Source organism: Syngnathoides biaculeatus, chromosome 20, assembly GCF_019802595.1.
Source record: "Syngnathoides biaculeatus isolate LvHL_M chromosome 20, ASM1980259v1, whole genome shotgun sequence".
NCBI classification, from domain to species: Eukaryota; Metazoa; Chordata; class Actinopteri; order Syngnathiformes; family Syngnathidae; genus Syngnathoides; species Syngnathoides biaculeatus.
Window position 1 is genome coordinate 10,489,951 of NC_084659.1, and position 17,853 is coordinate 10,507,803.

At 43.5% G+C, this 17,853-nt stretch overlaps 1 protein-coding gene across 10 annotated transcripts in view; it reads left to right on the forward strand.

Moving 5' to 3' along the window:
• The window catches only part of nav3 (neuron navigator 3), a 261,068-nt gene that overhangs the window by 158,146 nt on the left and 85,069 nt on the right, over positions 1-17,853 (forward strand). For all 10 annotated transcript variants that reach the window (XM_061807752.1, XM_061807753.1, XM_061807755.1 and 7 more), the window contains 2 exons: positions 8,684-8,801; positions 11,658-11,710. In XM_061807752.1, coding sequence (XP_061663736.1) covers positions 8,684-8,801; positions 11,658-11,710 — 171 coding nt within the window. The remainder of the gene's footprint in view (positions 1-8,683; positions 8,802-11,657; positions 11,711-17,853) is intronic.

Here is a 17,853-nt window from a genome sequence, read left to right on the forward strand (position 1 = left end):
TTTTCGTGAGCTACAACAACCTAACTATAAAAAATATAAAATATAGATTAAAAAAAATACATTTGGGCACTTACCTGTATGCTAACACAGAAAACGAAAGGCGGTCGAATAATATTTTTCTTTAATATCGAGACAAACTCCATTTATTCCATTTTTTTCCAAAAAGTAAAACCTGTATATTAGTTCACCACAAGCAAAGCGAAATGTTTATTATGTTTAAAATTTGATGCAATGGCAGAAAGACAACAATAAACAAATCCAGTATTTTGCAAAATTCTGGAATCTTTCAAGTGGCTAACAAAAAAGGATCTTAACTGTAATGTTGGCCTTCTGAAAAGTGTATCGATTAAGTTTGTCTTTGAAGAGTGCGCCAACTAGCAACTGTGCACGCAGTGGTGTATGGGTAATTCAACAAAAAACGTGACGTCAGTGAAAACAACCCATATGGCGGGGGGGCGCCGACGATGAACTGCAATATGAGGGCATAGCGTTCTATTCATAATCCTAATCAAAAGCAAATGCTGACGTGCAACGATTACACGGCGACGTCATGGACGCTTCCTTGGCGACCGACGTGCAAACCAATCAAATTCAATCCGGGCCAATTCATCATTGCTGAACTTTACATCACCATCACTCCCTGACTGATATTTAATCGGGCCAGCAAACAACTGTTGGCCTCGTGAGCAAAGCGGCTCTGTGAAGTAGCAGCCATCCATCAGTCACAGGAAGCTCTCTAAAGACTAACCTCATAATTCCGGGGTCTGCTTTCTGTTAACGTATATGAATTCGATCCCGGAAATCTAAAAGCGCTCCTTCTCCGTTCACTTTGCAGCCAAGCGACATAATATCTGGGATCACGTTTGTTGTCGTGCCCTCGCCTCGGTGATAATCTGCTCATGTGAAGGCGATTTGGAAATCCGGATTTGAAGTCCAACAGTATCGATCGGTTTTCTGAACTTCATCACGTTGTGGATTATGTGTCCTGAATGCATTGATTGGCGCTTTTGTTGCCACTTGGAATCAAATTTGTCAATCAAATTGGAGTGAGGATCCACTTGCAGTGCATGATTGTCCGCGTGAAGTCCAAATTGCCTGGAACAGGTTTTCGCTCCGACCGACCAATCAGCAGACAGAAAAATGCTGACATCATCAAGGGGCAGCCGTCTGGCATTTTGAGGGTTGAATTTGTCACATGACAGTAAACATTCCCATTTTTTCCTCATGTAGTTTGAATTATTTCACACAGCACTATTGATTCTGAAGGCTCTGGTCGGATTGGATGAACATGGCAGTAGAAAGATTCTGATTGGACAAATGAAGCTAACATCCGCATACACAGAAATATTGGAATTTAGGTTGTAAATGTAGGTCAGTGCTTGTGATAGTGTTTAGGACAGCAGATCCTAATTCTCGCTCTCAAATGCATTTTCTTTACACCACATCCTCCTGTGACTCGGCTTCTTCCCGGCCCGCCGCGCAACGAGCGGCCGACGTTGACGCTGAGTAAATCCAACGTGCGTCCTGCGTCCAAAAACATCTCACGGCCGCATGCAATTATGTCATTTTCGACTCAGCACTTCTGCGAAAGCGACAAAGTGGCTTGGCAGCTGACAAAATGATGACTGAACGTCTTGGCGGAGTCGTTTTGGTCCGCTTTCCGCTTTGTGGAGTGATGTCACACCGGGGGATTAGCTTGAACGCAACGATACGCACACATGTTGGCATCAGAAATAATCACATGCTGGACTTTTGGAAGTACTGTGTACCAATACAGAATCCAGGTCAAGGCACTGTTCTCAAAGTTTTTACAAGTACCACCTAAAAAAAAAAAAAATAGTTAGTAATAGTTACCTCCCCACCAAAAGGGCCACCATTCAAATGCAGGAACGAAAATCCAGAGGCCAAGGTACTTACTGGAATTAAATTAAATACAATTGAATTGTACTTGAACAAAATATATTGTACGTACTTGAGAAGTTAAAATGTACTGTAAATGGAAACTTTAAAAAAGGGATAATAAGCCTTTACATAGCTATATGCTTCATTTTTAGGTGTTTGAATTTCGTGGCCAAAATGTTGCAAATTTTATTTGTATTTAAAGGGGAAGGCCACTCATTGAAAATAACCATGTATCAGATAGGTCATGTCATTGGTACTGTAACTTTAAAATAAAGATTTTCATCAGATATCATTTAAGGTTGCCTATATCGTCAATTTTAAATGTTCCGGGTCGCTGATAATTTGGGAGTCACATGAGCGGATGTGACGTGTCCTGTGCTCGGTTACGTTCCCACAGAGTTATTGTCAGCGCTGATTTCTCCGATTTATCCTCCTCTGATGAAGAGATAGAAGTATTGGTTGATCGGGAAGACGGAGGAATACGTCCATACAGATTTGAACCTGTGGCTGTAAAGAATGTTGAATATTCGGACGGTTCTTCGGATGGGAATGACGCAGAGTGTGACGTGCGAACTCCGCTGCCAAAGCTCGGCTAACCGTCTCCACCGCCGCCGGAGCTCGGCTCGCGGCCTCCCATACAGATTTGAACCTGTGGCTGTCAATATTGTTGAATATTCAGATGGTTCTCCATTAGCCGAGGTTCGGCACCGGCGGAGGCCGTTAGCCGAGCTTCGACGGCGGAGCTCACTCGTCAGATTCTGCGTCATTCCTGTCCGAATAACCATCCGAATATTCTACATTATTTACAGCCACAGGTTCAAATCTGTATGGACGTATTTCTCCATCTTCCCGACCTCTCTTTCTTCATCAGATAAGGATAAATGTGAGAAATTGGCGCTGACAATAACTGTCAATAACTTAAAGTTACTGTACCAATGATGTGACCTATCTGATAAATTATTTTCAAAGAGTGGACTTCCCCTTTAATTCTTGTTACTTTGTACTACTTGTAGTACTCAGATCACACTAAGAATCCTTGGTTTAAGATTTTGGTGCACCAGCCAGGACACTTCATAACGAAATATTGTGTGCATCACCCCCCCCCCCCCCATAAAAGAAAAAAATGCATATTTACTTGAAGATTTTTAAACAGTTTCCCATCTCCTCTATGAGTACGGTTAGCGCCATGTCAGTGTACTGCGTTTTCTGTCTTGAAAATGAAATAAATGCTCCTCATCGGCTCTTTGAGGGATTGTGTGTAAAGTTTTGGCGGCGCGCTCAAAGGCTTTTTTCTTCAGGGAAGTGAAAAAATAAAGGCGCAATTGACATGTTTCCCCCATTTACGCTCCCTCATGCATCAGCCCGATCAACCATATTTATTCTATCCGCCGGTGCGTGAAATTTGTGTTTTATCGCTGTGTGCTGAACTGACTTATCGGCTTTGTAAATACAGCTGGACGTTCCCCGCCGGCCCTCCTGAATACACCCCCGCTTTTTGCCGTGATTGACAGCTGGCACAGTCACAACAACTTCGTCCTCCTGATTTAAGTTTGCTTTAACCGTCACTGTTATTTCCTCAAGCCGAGGGTGAGCCCACGAGGGGGAAACTTTGAGACTCGCCACTTGGAGGGGTTGCAGCACTTGGAAGGAAATTAGGAGCCCCGGCGTTCCCGTAGGAAAGGGCCTTCTCCCGATTCCGCTTTCGGGACAAGGTAATGACAGTTTTGGAAGGAATCAAGATGCATCAGACTCGCCGCTCAAAGAGGTCCGGTGCGGCCAAAATGGCTTCCAGGTGCTCCGCAACGCAACACAAGACAAAAGCCATCTGCGCCGCGGTGATCCTGTCGGAAATCGGTTTTCAGCGGCGTACTGGATGCTTACTGGAAGCCATCACGGGGATCTGGCGGTCCGTCTTTTCAAACGACCCCAGGAAATGGATTCACGCTCGCGTTTCCTCCAGAAGACACAGCTGCCATGCTTTGCTTTCAGAAGTGACGTCACTTCCTTCCTCCGTCTTAATATCGTCGTATTGTAATTTTGAACAGCCAGGCCTATAAAGTGTGAAATTAAACAGCCAAGTAAATATCTGGTTGTCTACGTTTTTCTGAAAAATCTCCCTGTGGGGTTTTACTTTGCTTAATTTACAAACTAATTATCCCAACATGGAGTTCTGGAGTTTGTGACTCCTTTATTGCACGTACAGTGAACGCCAGTATATTTGGAGATGCTTTGGGGAGAAAACTCCATTTTTTGACTGAAAAACTTACCTCGTCGCCGTCAGTCAGCCCAGAGCCATGTCTAATATAAAATTATTGCTGTGTCAAATTCTTGTTGCGTCAAGGTGCCAAGGAACTATGTTGAAGTGAGACTTGGAGCTTCATTTCATCAGTGCACAGCCTTGTTTAATGGCTAAATGGTTTTCCTGCCTAATGTTTCTCCGTTGTTAGCAGCTACTGTGCTCATCATTTGATATTTTTTTGATAGGTAGAAGGACAACAAAGTGAAAATGGAAGGAATCAGGAAGTGTTTTCTCATTCGCAAAGATGAGCGTTCCCCCCCCCCCCATTTAACAACTTTTCAGCGCTCCATCCATCACGTCACATGTGTCCAACGTCATTCAGCCGTGTGCGCTCATCGCTGGTTCCGTAAAAGCAGCTTTATGTTGCATTTAATCACCTTGTGGACTGACATGAGAGCGGATGCCGTGCCAATTTTTCGACCCGCCGCAGCCACGGGTGGGGGGCACTTAGCCCGTTTCGGACTGCCTTACGCTAGTAAACGGACTCTGAGTGATTGTACATACAGTACATGCTCAGTTACCCCCCCCCCCCCCCCACCTCCATCGACCGTTGTTAAACTTAATCTATTTGACAAGTCTGGACCACTGCCACGATTAAAGAGCCCACCCGTTCATCGATGCTGCATTGATGCATACTTGAACAGAACGGGATGCGGTCCTCCAATCCGGCTCTTTGCCAGTTCCCCCTAGAGGTTACAGGGCGACACTGCAGCTCCTGTCTATAATACCTGCGCCGATGCATTCGCTGCATTGTGATTAAGACTGCTGAAGGCAGGTTATCTTCTCTGATGGGAGAGCCGCTCCAGATGTCTCACGCCGAAGGGGGACTCGACTACGGAGAAGGTAAACGAGGCAGGAGGAGGAGGAGGACTTTGCTTCACGAACGTTTGTGTTTAACGGTCGCGTGTGCACTGTTTGCGTCGTTGATGTCGTTTGACCGGTTGATAAAAAAAAAATAAAGGAGAGGCAGAGAGGAGCCAAGCGGGCTTAACTCTTCTACAGTGTCGCCAAGGAATCATGAATCAAGCGCATTGGCGAGGCGTCTGATGCTCGCCACGCAGCTGGGAGGGATGAGGATGAGAGGCGACACCGACCACTCGCAAAGGTCCCGACTTGACGCACCACTTCTGCACTTTCAAATCATGCACTGTGCTCTGATAGATAGATAGATAGATAGATAGATAGATAGATAGATAGATAGATAGATAGATAGATAGATAGATATAGATAGATAGATAGATAGATAGATAGATATAGATAGATAGATAGATGTTGCACTGCCTCATAGTATTCAATACTAGAAATTTCAAGGTTGGAAAAAAAAACTCATCAAACTGACAATGCAATATACAAGCTATCACTGTCGAACCGAAAAAAAAAAAAAAATAGACAAACCCCTTACCTCACCCAGCTAAACTTTTACGGTACAACAAAGTTGTTTTATTTGTCCAAGTGAAACTTTATTCCCATCCAGTAAGCTGAGTCTTCCGTTTTTGCAGCATTCGCCTTTGCTGGCACAAAGCGGCGTGTCAAATGCAGCCGCTAAGCAGCAGAAAACAAACAAACCCCTCCAGGTTGGATTTGCGCAGTGTGTAAACCTTTAGATTTGCCGTCTTTTTTTTTTTTTTTAACCAAGTCTCCTCTAAAGCCACAGCAGATGCAGTGGCAGCTGGCTATTTTCTCCCCCCGCAGTCTCGACAAGATCAAGATATTGCAAATAAGTCCTTTTTTTTAAAAAAATGATGTCTGTAAAAGTGTGATAAATGGAGTTGCCACTATAATGTGTGTGTTGGTGTGGAGTAACTTTGTTTCTAACTTTTGGTTTTTTTTTTACTGTGCTGTGGTTGTCCAGTTCCAAGAGTGACTCCAACTCCATCCGTTTGTTTACTTGACTCCTGATTGGATACAATATTTGCAGTTCTTTTTACCCTCTGAATGCAATATGCGCCATAGTGCATCAGAAATTGAGTGACCTTGGAGGACTTGCTCATATCACCGCCATACAATGTTCCCTCTAAGCTGCGCACCTGCGCAATTGCGCACTTGTAGCGCACACTCAGCACACATGAAAACCGATCCAGCGCAGTGAACCACGGCGTAACAATCTGCTGCTCGACCACACCATCCCACACGCTCTACTTCCTTGTTTACCTGACACTGCCCACCTCCTGCTCTTAAAGGGGTACACCCATAACTACAAACACCGTCCGGTGCTTAAGTTAGAAATACAGTCTGGGCAACGTAGAGCAAAGACGAGTTAGACATGCTGCTAATGTTTACTCTTGATAATATTGGGAAAAGTGTAAAAAAAAAAAAAAAAAAAAAAAAAAAAGAAATGCTGTTGCATTAATGAATGTCGGCGTGTGTGAATAATAAGAATAAGAATAATGAAGAAAAAGTAGTGAAACTGGACGAGATTTTCTCTTTTTTTGAGGAAAAAAGGTCTGGTCTGAAGCCAAAGTAGAAAGTACAGGATGAGATGGTGTATAATGTTAAAATTCCACCTTGGCGCAGCCTGTTAGAGGATGAAAGCGTAGACAATACCGTGCACAAAAAGCTAATTCTGTATTTTGAAAATAGGAGACATCATAACATTAACCTTAAAACTGTTTGGGAGCATCATTCAGCCTTCAACAAGCATTGCTAAAGCTATTCTGCAAGCAAACGTTTAATTTTACACCAATAAAAACAGACGGGGATATCATTGTGGGTTAAAAAATAAATAAATGAAACAAATTTGGTGGCGACCTTGCAAATTTACCGTTCATAGTTGGCTTGGTTTGGTTAGCAATCTATTTTTTTGTTTGTTGACATTATCATTGCAAGTTTGCAAAAAACACAAATAAAGTTATTAAAATTTTCTGATGGTAATGTAAATGCTGTAATCTGAATCTTTTAATGAGACATGTAAACTTCAACGGATAACACCGATCTGACCACAGTATGTCAAAAATTAGAGGGAAAGTTGCCGCCATATATTTTTTCCAGCCCCGTTTTGCATCTCCTTCTTTGGCAAACATACTTGAGTGGTGCCATCAGACCCATTCCATACAGAAATGGAGATATAGAACTATGTGATGGGGATTTTTAATGACTGAAAATGGGGGATTTTAGGGTGCAAATTAGTGTCAGGGAAGCTCAGGTGTTGCAGCAGTGGAAAGTGTGACGAGTGCGCCATTCAGCTTCTTGCATGGTCGTTTGCGGGGCACCCGGAGGCCGAAACGGGTCCGGGTCTTGTGTCTCCCGCAAGCCCAGCGCAATGGCAGCAGCTGTCGGCTTCAGTCTGCTGCCGGGCCGACAAAGTGTCTCTTATCAGTCACTTTTTGGGCTACAGTGAAAGACTAAGAGACTGCTAAGAGGTCTGACTGCTGATACAATGGCTTTTCCAATCCAATGCTCCTTAAACCTCCTTTTATAACCCGTATTTCAATGAATGATTCTCATAAAGCGATGTATAAATCCATGGCACTCGATACAAATTTGCAGCCAATTATGAATCACGTCAATTGGATTTCTCATCTCGCGCTCACGAAGTAATAATAGCTATTCCGTGTGTTTTTAAGGTCTTCCAGTGCGTGAATGGAAGCCAGTTTAAACGCAGCACCTTCGACACTTTACTAGTTGGACGGGAAAATGAAAGTGGAAGTTGTGCCACAGTGTAAAACATTAATTGCAAATGACTAAATCGGTAATTGAGATGAAAAGAGCAACAGTTGAGTCATTGGGGTCGGCTCGTGACGACTCACTTTGGGGCTGTAAAATATGTAAAAACGGCTTTATTGTATCTAATATGCGCGCCACTTTCATCAACGCATCACGGCACTCCCGTCGTGCGTGCTTATGATTTAGCGTTCAATTGCTATGTACCTAGTTTTGTGTATGGTTTTATGTTTCATTACCATTCATTTATCGTGTGCTGTTGTCGTCTTTATTCAGCCTTCTCTAGCTGAGGATGCAGATAAAGGAACTGAGAGGTGGAACCGGAACATGTGATTGGACTGTTTAAAAGTTTAAAAATTCAATCTTTGTCCCAATGTAAAAAAATCTGAATGTATACATTACTTTTATATTCATTTTTGAATTAAAAAAAAGAAACAGATTTGTGTCATGAATGAAAATGCGGTGTTAAATTAAATATTTGAAATTTTGCTAAATATAGTCATTTCAATTGGGCTGATATGAATTGATTGAGGCCTATTAAATAACTTTGACTTGAATTGCATTTTAAAAATGTGCTTTTTTACCAACTCGATTATATTGTATGATATAGAATTACAAAGTTTAAATTGGACCAACTCAATTATATCACATAGTATGGAAGTAATATGTTTGAGTTAGGCCTACTGGATTATATCACATCACATGGGAGGAAATAAAATGGATGGAAAACCTGCCCAAAATTTATTTGAGTTGATCCAACGAGTCATTTACCAAATTGGTGAATCTACCTCGCTAAACGCTCTTGCAATGTTCTCGTTACAGATTTACACAGACTGGGCCAATCACTACCTGGCCAAGTCGGGCTGTCCGCGGCTCATCAGGGACCTGAGCCAGGACGTCACCGACGGAGTCCTGCTCGCACAGATCATCCAGATCATAGGTACACACACACCGTTCTACCATCTTCACAACCAGAAACACCGGTACCTCAATTTATGAGGGATACAACTTACAAGGTTTTAGAGACGTGAGTCATCACTTGGCAGAGTTGCAAGCAAAAATTGGCATCACGAGCGCTAGCTGTATTGGAATCTTCTTGTTCTTCTTCGTTTCCTTTCGGCTTGTCCTGTTAGGGGTCGCCACAGCGTGTCATGTTTTTCCATCCCATCTCGTGCATCTTCCTCTCTGACACCCACTGTCCTCATGTCCTCTCTCACAACATCCATGAACCTTCTCTTTGGTCTTCCTCTCACTCTTTAACCCTTCTCCCAATATATTCACTCTCTCGCCTCTGAACATGAACGAACATCCAACTTTGGCTGTCCCTCTAATGAGCTCATTTCTAATCCTATCCAACCTGCTCACTCCGAGCGAGAACCTCAACATCTTCATTTCTGCCACCTCCAAGTTCTGCTTCCTGTCGTTTCTTCAGTGCCACCGTCTCTAATCCGTACATCATGGCCGGCCTCACCACTGTTTCTTAAACTTTGGCCGTCATTCTAGCGGAGACCCTTCTGTAGAAGAACACCAGACACCTTCCGCCAACTGTTCCATCCTGCTTGCACCCGTTTCTTTACTTCCTTACCACACTAACCATTGCTCTGTATTTTTGACCCCAAGTATTTGAAGTCGTCCACCCTCGCCATCTGTTCTCCCTGGAACTTCACTCATCCCCCTCCGCAGCTCTTATTTATGCACATATATTCTGTTTTACTTTGGCTAATCTTCATTCCTCTCCTTTCCAGTACGTGCCTCCATCTTTCTAATTGTTCCTCCGCCTGCTCCCTGCTTTCACTGCTCAGCCTATCCATTACTACAGCAAACAGGAAGGGGGTCAGAGTGAATCCCTGATGCAGTCCCACCTCCACCTTAAATTCTGTCACACCTACGGCACATCTCACCGCTGTTCTGCTTGAAATGGTATCTTAAGACTATTTTAATGATAAAGGCCATAGACGAGCTCACATACTAGCATCGACGTTGTGCAAATTTTTAACCTTTAAACTTATATTTGAACGCAAATTTTTGCAAAATGTGCAGACATTGTCCTCTGTTCCATCATCATTCGACATGGAGTAATGTCTGTATGTGTATATATACATATAGTGCCCCCCAGTGGCCAAGACACACAGAGCAAAAGAAGCAGCACAATGCCTATTGAATTATTAGGATGGACAGACTGTTAAATTGTTTACTTTATAGTTAATTGTTATTATTCTATGTTTTTATAAAATAGTGCTATTTTTCGTCTTGCAAATCGCGACAAAATTGCTGCTCATCTTTCCAAGACATTTACTCTCTCGGTCTTTGCAACGTAACGATTTATGAAGACCTGAAGAGCCATCAAATATCAAAGAGCGGGTCTTGCTTGTATCGAGTGTGTAACTTGTGTTGACAGGGAATTATGCGCTAAGTGACACTCGTTAAAATTGTGCGACGCGCAATGAAGCGGGACGTTTGTACGCTTTGAAGTCGATCAGCTGGCTCTTCAATGGGCTCGGGCAACAGCGTTTCGGAGCATCTGCCGGCAGTTTTCATAACGACCGGTGCGTCGACTCATTATTTTAATAAGTGATGCCAGTGAAGATCGAAAGTGATTCATTCCTCTGTTGTAAACTTTCTATGTCCCACTGCATTCTTTATTCCCGCCCACTGAGCATTTACAAGATCAAGCGTGGTGGTTTTTTTTTCATGATTTTTCTTTTATTGCACTCATTTTGATGTTTTCTCCTCACACATGGTTGATTCATTATTTTCTTATTCATTCATCCCATTAAGTAATTTATAAAGAATTTATTGTGATAGTAATAAAATAGGAAATCCATTTTACGTACTGTACATTTAACTTATTCAAATCAGTTTATTAAATAATCGGTGCATTGTGTATGATGGATAAATACAATTGAAAATTTTGATTTTAAATTAAAATTATTTTATACATTTTAATGAAATTGATTTATTTAATAATTGTGTCATTAAATGTATTTAATTATACATAAAACAAAATAATGGGAATTAATGACTAATTGATTATTAAAATGAACAAATCTACAAATTTAAGACACTTTTTAATTTTTTTTTTTGTAAGCCTCATTTACAAATGACCTAACTCAGTTGTATATTTTGTTGTACCCTACAATTGGTTTTATTCATCCTTTTTTTAAAATTCCTTCAGCTCAAATAACTGGCAAAATATATATAATACTTTACATGCACATTTACTTCTTTCATAATTTTTTTCTACCAATTTCCTGGCCCTCGTATCGTTTTCAAAATGAACTGCAGGCCATGAGCACAACGTTACTTATGGCATCCAGGCATGTATACAACTTTTTTTTTTTTTTTTCCCCTGTATTCGAGTTCCAAATGAACGTTAAAACTTCCATCACGACCTCTTCTATTTGTGTCACGGTACAGACTTTTTCTTCTCCTTTTACTTCTCACTAATGCTGCCCATCCTCCCAAACCTGTCATTTGTACTTCCTTGAACTCGCACACTCTTTTTCTCTCGCTCTCTCTCTTTCTCTCGCTCTCTGTCGGAATGAAACTTTACCCTCCCCGCTTGCCCCGAAACAGACAATGAGGCCACGCTCTGGCCTGTCAGTAATTCTCTGGCAGCAGCTGACGAATTAGGCAGCTTTGCTTCCCAGACGCCCTGTGCGCACACTCGCACACACACCCTCCTACGCTGCGTGTGCACCTAACCCGGCGCTTCTGTGCCGGCCTGCACCTGAGCGTACTGGACTGGATGCTGTGCAAGGATAGTAAACATCTCTTCTGGTCCTCTCTCCTGCAGCCAATGAGAAGGTGGAGGATATCAATGGCAGCCCCCGGAGTCAGACCCAAATGGTGAGTCTCATCTTCCATTCTGTCATTCCGACATCCAGAATACAAAAGATGACAAAAACACAATCTTTGCATCACGACGCGTTGGCTCTTCTACAACCTTACAAACTTATAACAATTGCTTTTATAATCCACCTGATCTCATACTGTACTTTATCATCCATCATTTGGACGCAAAACTGTCGACTTTCATTTAGCTCAAATGGTTTGACCCTGCCATGCATTCTCAGAAGGTTGATATTTCTAAATAGAAATTCCCCCCCCTCCCCATCGTAGAAGTTCAAGCCTATTTATTTTGACTATTGTGCACTTCTGGCTGCCATTCAGCACGCCGTCGACTTAATGATACCTCATGCTCGCGTAACCGCTCATTTTCATCACAGTAAGATCATTATCCCCGCTTTAACTAGAGTCGACTACGTGCTTACGGGATATTGGTTCGAGCGCGGCATCCGTGCGCCTGCCGCTGAAATGAAAAAGTCAATCTGTTGCTCTTTTAACGAGACAGCGGCGGGTGAGGTCTGAGTCAGAGCCCGACAAAATACTGCATCTTTGCTCTGCTATAGCCATTGTCCCGGTATGTGTCCGTATATTTCCACAGTGCTATTATGTAGGGCGTAAACGCGCAGACGGGACAAATTGATGGATTTGATTTAAAGTCTCGGAGCATCTGAGAGGAAAAATCCGGGCTTCTCTCCAAAAGGAATGTGTTCGTACAATTGGTTTCACACGTTTTGTGTCATTTTTCAGCTGCTTTGACTCACGCGTCCGCGGCGAGTCCAGCTGCGGTGGAAGTCAGCCGCGCTCCGTTCGGAAATAGCTCTAAAGGACCAGGAAGGAAGCGGGAAGGTGAAACCTGAGCGTTAGAGGTGTCAAACCGAGTTTCCTGGAGATAAACTCCAAAACGTATTGTGGGCCTAACTGGTAAGGACCTGTGGCGCAAACCACCACAAGGAAACGTCCTTCTGGCTTTATACTGCCTTATTTACTTAAGGTTATGACTTCTAAAGAATGAGCGCTGTGTGATTTCGGGGCCGAAGGTCGTGCGGTAACAAAATATGCACTTTATGCCGTTTGGGTGGTATTTTTTTAGGTTGTAGTTGGTCAAAAAATTGTGAGAACCACTTTTATTGGGGTTAAGGCCCTGCATTAAAACGGAATGTGGTTTATAGTTGAGGTTCAGTATCAAATCGTTATCGACCATATCAATGGCATGTCCTAGTTGTAATACATGTGTGTGCGCGCGTATGGAGTTTTACTCTTTGTCTGCAGCCACTTACTAAGCCCCCTGATCCCCCCCACCTGCTCCGGGGGAACAGTCGGTCCAGTCGGCTTGGGAATCATAACTTAACTAAGGAAGTACGGTTGCTTCCACTGTGGGCACAAGGAAGGAAACAACTAATGCACACTTGAACACATTCGGTACACGCCGAAAAGCTAAAATGGCGCGAAACTGTTACTCAATATACTAAAATACGGCGCCGCAGTCTTCTCCTGATTGCATCCATTGATCCTGAAGAGGATCTATGCGGTAGCAAAGTTGTTTGATGGGGTTGAGGTTGGACTTCATCCACACCAAACTCATCCAACCATCCCGTCAAGGACCAAGCTGATACCACAAAATCGGAAGCATACGTTTGTCCTGATGGAAAAAGTGGATCCCAGTACTTGTTTCCACTGAGCTACCAACGCAGGAGTCGTTTTCGGAGACTGCACGGAAGCCGCTCGAGAGTAGACGAGTTTAATTCATCTTTTTTTGTCGGACGAGAAATGAACTTCCAAATTCTTGTCCGCGTGAGAAGTCTCTTCAGGTGTGCGGAATGGATCACGGCCAACCAAGCAGCTGCAGGAGCAGCGTCTGCCACGTCGGTGTCAGGGTAGAGTCTTCAACTAATCTCTGACTGCATTGGGATTCCTGCTTGGAGCAAACACTGATTGAAGAAAATGTTTGCGACAAACGTTTGGTCAATGGACTTCTTTTTGTTCTTGTTTTAAACTAGAGCCTAGCCTTAAAAAAAAAAAAAAAAAAAAAAAAAAAAACTTACTACCTAATGACTTGAACAACAAGCAAAAGTGACATTCACTGTGAATCTATGAGCTAAATCCAAAGTGTTCAGTACTGTGACGTTAAAGGTGATTTTTTTAGGAAAAAACGGTTTTGTAATTTCACAAAAATACCAATGCACCGTGCAGCACCGGATAGCTAAATATTCTGCTTGATTGCTTATGATTTGATGCTAAACCGATGACTGGATCTCACATGCGCCTTGTTTTCGTCGGGAGGAAAACTTTGCATCAATTCTATGAACTTCCCAGCTCATTGTAGCGGATAGCAAAAGCGCCTTATTCAGCGATGGGCAGAAAATATTAGGCCTCGCAACACTAATCCTCCTCATTGTAGACAGACATCGTTAGCAAACCACGCAGCAGTTCCCCTGGAATACAGATGAGTGCGCACTTTCGTTTTCTCGGGTTTATGCGTGCGCCTTTTGTTTCGAGCCGCCTCAGCAAAGAGTCCTGTGCAAGAACAAAAAAAAAAACCGAAAAAAAAAACAACACATCACCTCGTAAATGATGAATACCACTCCGTAAATGAAGTGTCACGGCATCTGCCCGCAGGAACCGCAGATCGTTTTAGGAGAGATTAGATTTAAAAAAAAAAAAAAAAAAAACCTCACCGCATTATTTTCAAGTCTGCCAGATTTTTAGTGTTGCGGATCGTATTAAAAGTGGCAAACCCTTCATGCTCTTAAAAGAGACAAGATACTAGGGCTGTAAACTATTTAATGACAGCGAGCGCATGAAACATTTCTGCACTTGTGATTTAATGATTTGTAAAGTTGTGTGTGCAACGGCCCGCAGCTGCACCCTCAAAAACTTTCAGGTATATAGAAAAAGAACCCGTGATGCTCAGATAGGATGCCTGGTTGTTGTGTGAAATATCGCAACCTTAGAAATTTGGCCAACTTGCGTCCAAAACAAAAAATTTGCAGGGTTTTAGCATTGACAGTTTAACCTGCCACACATTTATTAACCGTTCATTCATGATGAACAGAGTTCTTGCGCTACCAATCGGGTTCATACCCTTCCAATAGAGTTCTTGTCCGCATTGGACATCGTGAAGACTGACTGGATGGTGGTCCTGCATGAATGAAATTATTCACAGGCCAACAGTTCTTGGAACAAGTAGGGTCCCATCAAATGTGTTAACCCTAATTCCAAAGGTTAAACAATGCTTTCTGTGGGCCAAATACATATTGGTCCTCCCCGAGCATTCCTTGTTCTGCGGTTTCTGTGGTCGAGCACTAAGTGGAACCTCAAATTCTGCATCGGCAACAAAACTGTGGACATATCATATCAACGGGTTTAACACAGTTGCCATCGACCAAAGACATTTTTAAATTGAACCCCTTGACATCAGCGAGGCAACCCCACTAACTATTTGGCCTCGGCAGCACATTTGCCGGGCTGCCTTTGTGGTCTAATTGAGTCTAGTGTTTCTTTGAGACTCATCTGGACCCCATCTGTGTGCTTGCCTGCACCTCACCGCTGACATGAGCACAAATGGCACTGGCTTATTCTTCGTCGGCCAGATGCTTCATCACCACCGCTGCTCATTAATAACCTCCACGACCAATTGATCATGTTCCTAATTTGACTCCCACTCCGGGCTGGAGTTTTAACAAGCAACTGGCACCGAGTCCTCAGGTTGTTTACAACAGCGGGGCAAGTTCTGGAAATGGAAAAAATGGCAACAAACGGATGATGGGAACTCTGGGCTGCAGAAGCATTCCCAATGGCCTTTTGAAAGCTTGGTGATAGGCAGGGACACGGCAGATGCCCAGTTCTCAACTGCTGAAAATATCGCAGTTCGGGGAGTTAAAGCGCTCCGTTTTCCACAGCGCAGGGATCGCCTCGTAGCCAGAAATCCATAAGTCAATATCGAGCTGTCAAGGGGGGTGAAAACGTATTAAGCGGGTTCACCTCTGCCAAATGTTGAGGTGGCGGATAGACTTGGTTTGAAGGGAAAAATAAAGTCCTCTGATCCGCTGGTTAGTTGGCTTTCACCACTCATCTAGTTTGTTTCCATATGCAACAGCTGGTTCAGCAAGAAGCCCTGAAAATGATACGGTACACGGCACCGCGGGCACCGTAACTGAGAACTGGGCTTTCTCATACGCTCCTGCACCTCAAGGAAACAACCTGCAAAGTTGCAGAAGTTGCGAATAAGCCATACAATTTCAGGAGCGTGTTGACGCTGTCTTTAAGCGGCCCAAAAATAACTCCAACCCGTTCGAACTTTAGACTCGATATACAGTAATCCTGTAATCGCTCACCACCTTCAGGCTTTAAAATGAGTTTTTTCCTACTCCCCAGAAGTTGGCAGCTCGTGTCTCCCATTCCATTTCTGCATTCGGAATGTTTTAAGGAGGCAAGCATACGTAAATCAGGAGCTATAAAATACAGAAGTGCAAGTAGGAGAGCTGTTAATTTTGGAATATTCCATGACTTTACAGAACATAATATCAATTGTCAATTCACTGCAAAGAATTTTCATTTTACAGGTCATGTTTTGGACAATGAGAGAATTCCCCTACAATTATGATTTTCAGTTTCAATAGCATAATTTGGTGCTGTACCTGTATTTTGCGAACTGATTACTATCTGGACATTGAGACTGAACGATTATTTGACTGTTCAGTTGAGCAAGCGTGCGCAGGCTTCTTTTGGGTGAACTTGTTGCTCAATCTCGAGTTTTTAATTCACTCATTTGGAGCAACTGTTTAAGACGGACGCAGTGAAAAACGGGTCCACCCTTCTGATCTGATGCAGTTTGACCGCAACAGCTGCAGTCTCCCTCGCCACGGATACAGTACAAACTTGGGAGTAATTCTATAGCGCTCACAGCACTTCCTTAGTCGCTAATGGTCCTGAAACAGAATCTGAAAGGAAGCCATCGAATCCAATTCAGTAGCTGACACGCTTGGCGTGCTTTAAGAGAAGTAGTGATGCATCCGCAATGTTGAAAATTGTCATGCAAGCCCAAAGGTGAAGAGTTGCGGAACATTCCTGTCGTTTTTCTTTCTGGTCCTCTTGTCTGTTTTCATCCATCGTCTCTCTTGGCCTACACCAGCGAGCTCTCAGAGCCGAGCCAACCCGATGTTTGCTTCTCCACCTCGGTGCCTTTAGTCAATTCCACCCGGTTGCTGTTTTCCTTCGTCTGCCTGGGTCTCTCGCTGGCATTCATTACCCACCGCTTCAACAAAAAGATGCTTGTCGGCCGCAAACGTGCGCCGTGTATTCCGAGAGCCAGCGCTTACGAGTGTGGCCGGGGTTCGCTTTTCACACTCCCTCCCAAAAATGCAGTCGAGGCCGGCGGGTCGGCTGAATTGACGCACGTCGACCCATCAGTCAGTGACCACACAACGGTCTTTTTTTATCATTTCAGTTGTAGCCAGAGGGATAAAAGAGTGCAGTTTGTTTCTGTCGATTCACTGTTTCCATTTCCACAATGTTTCCGACATCCAATCATTTACGTTGAGATCTTAGGGGGGAAAAAATTGGTTATTGTACTAAACAATCAGTATAGTATTTACTGCAAGAGTTCGAGTTTCTAATATTGCTTCAACATCCTTCTACTGCCACAATTGTCAGTTGTTCCAGTGCATCACAAGGTGGCATTCAATACTCGCCCTCTGTATTTCCACACTTGCATCATTTCTCAGTCACTGGGTTGTGCAAACAGTTGTCTTAGGAGTCAGCAGCGCAACCCCGCGAGAGCCTTTTGGGAGCGAGGGGGGGCCCCAGACAGCACTGACAGCTAAAATCTGTTGCCTGTCGACAGTAATGCCGTCCGTCATGTTTACCTACGCGGAACGACCCCCCGAGAGAGCGTGTGCGCATGAGGAAGGAGCTATTCAGTCCCCCCAGTGGGCCTGGGTGAGCTTTTAGAAGCCATCAGGGTACACCCGATGTCTTCTTCCAGATAGTATGTAACTGTACAAACGCAATCACTGACACAAAAGTCAAGATAAGATTTTATTGTCATGCCCCATGTTATAAAACCAAAGCCCCCATCATGACGACGAGGTAATCAGGCACACTCCGCTCACCCTGTGCACCATTCGAAGCACCATCCTGGCAAC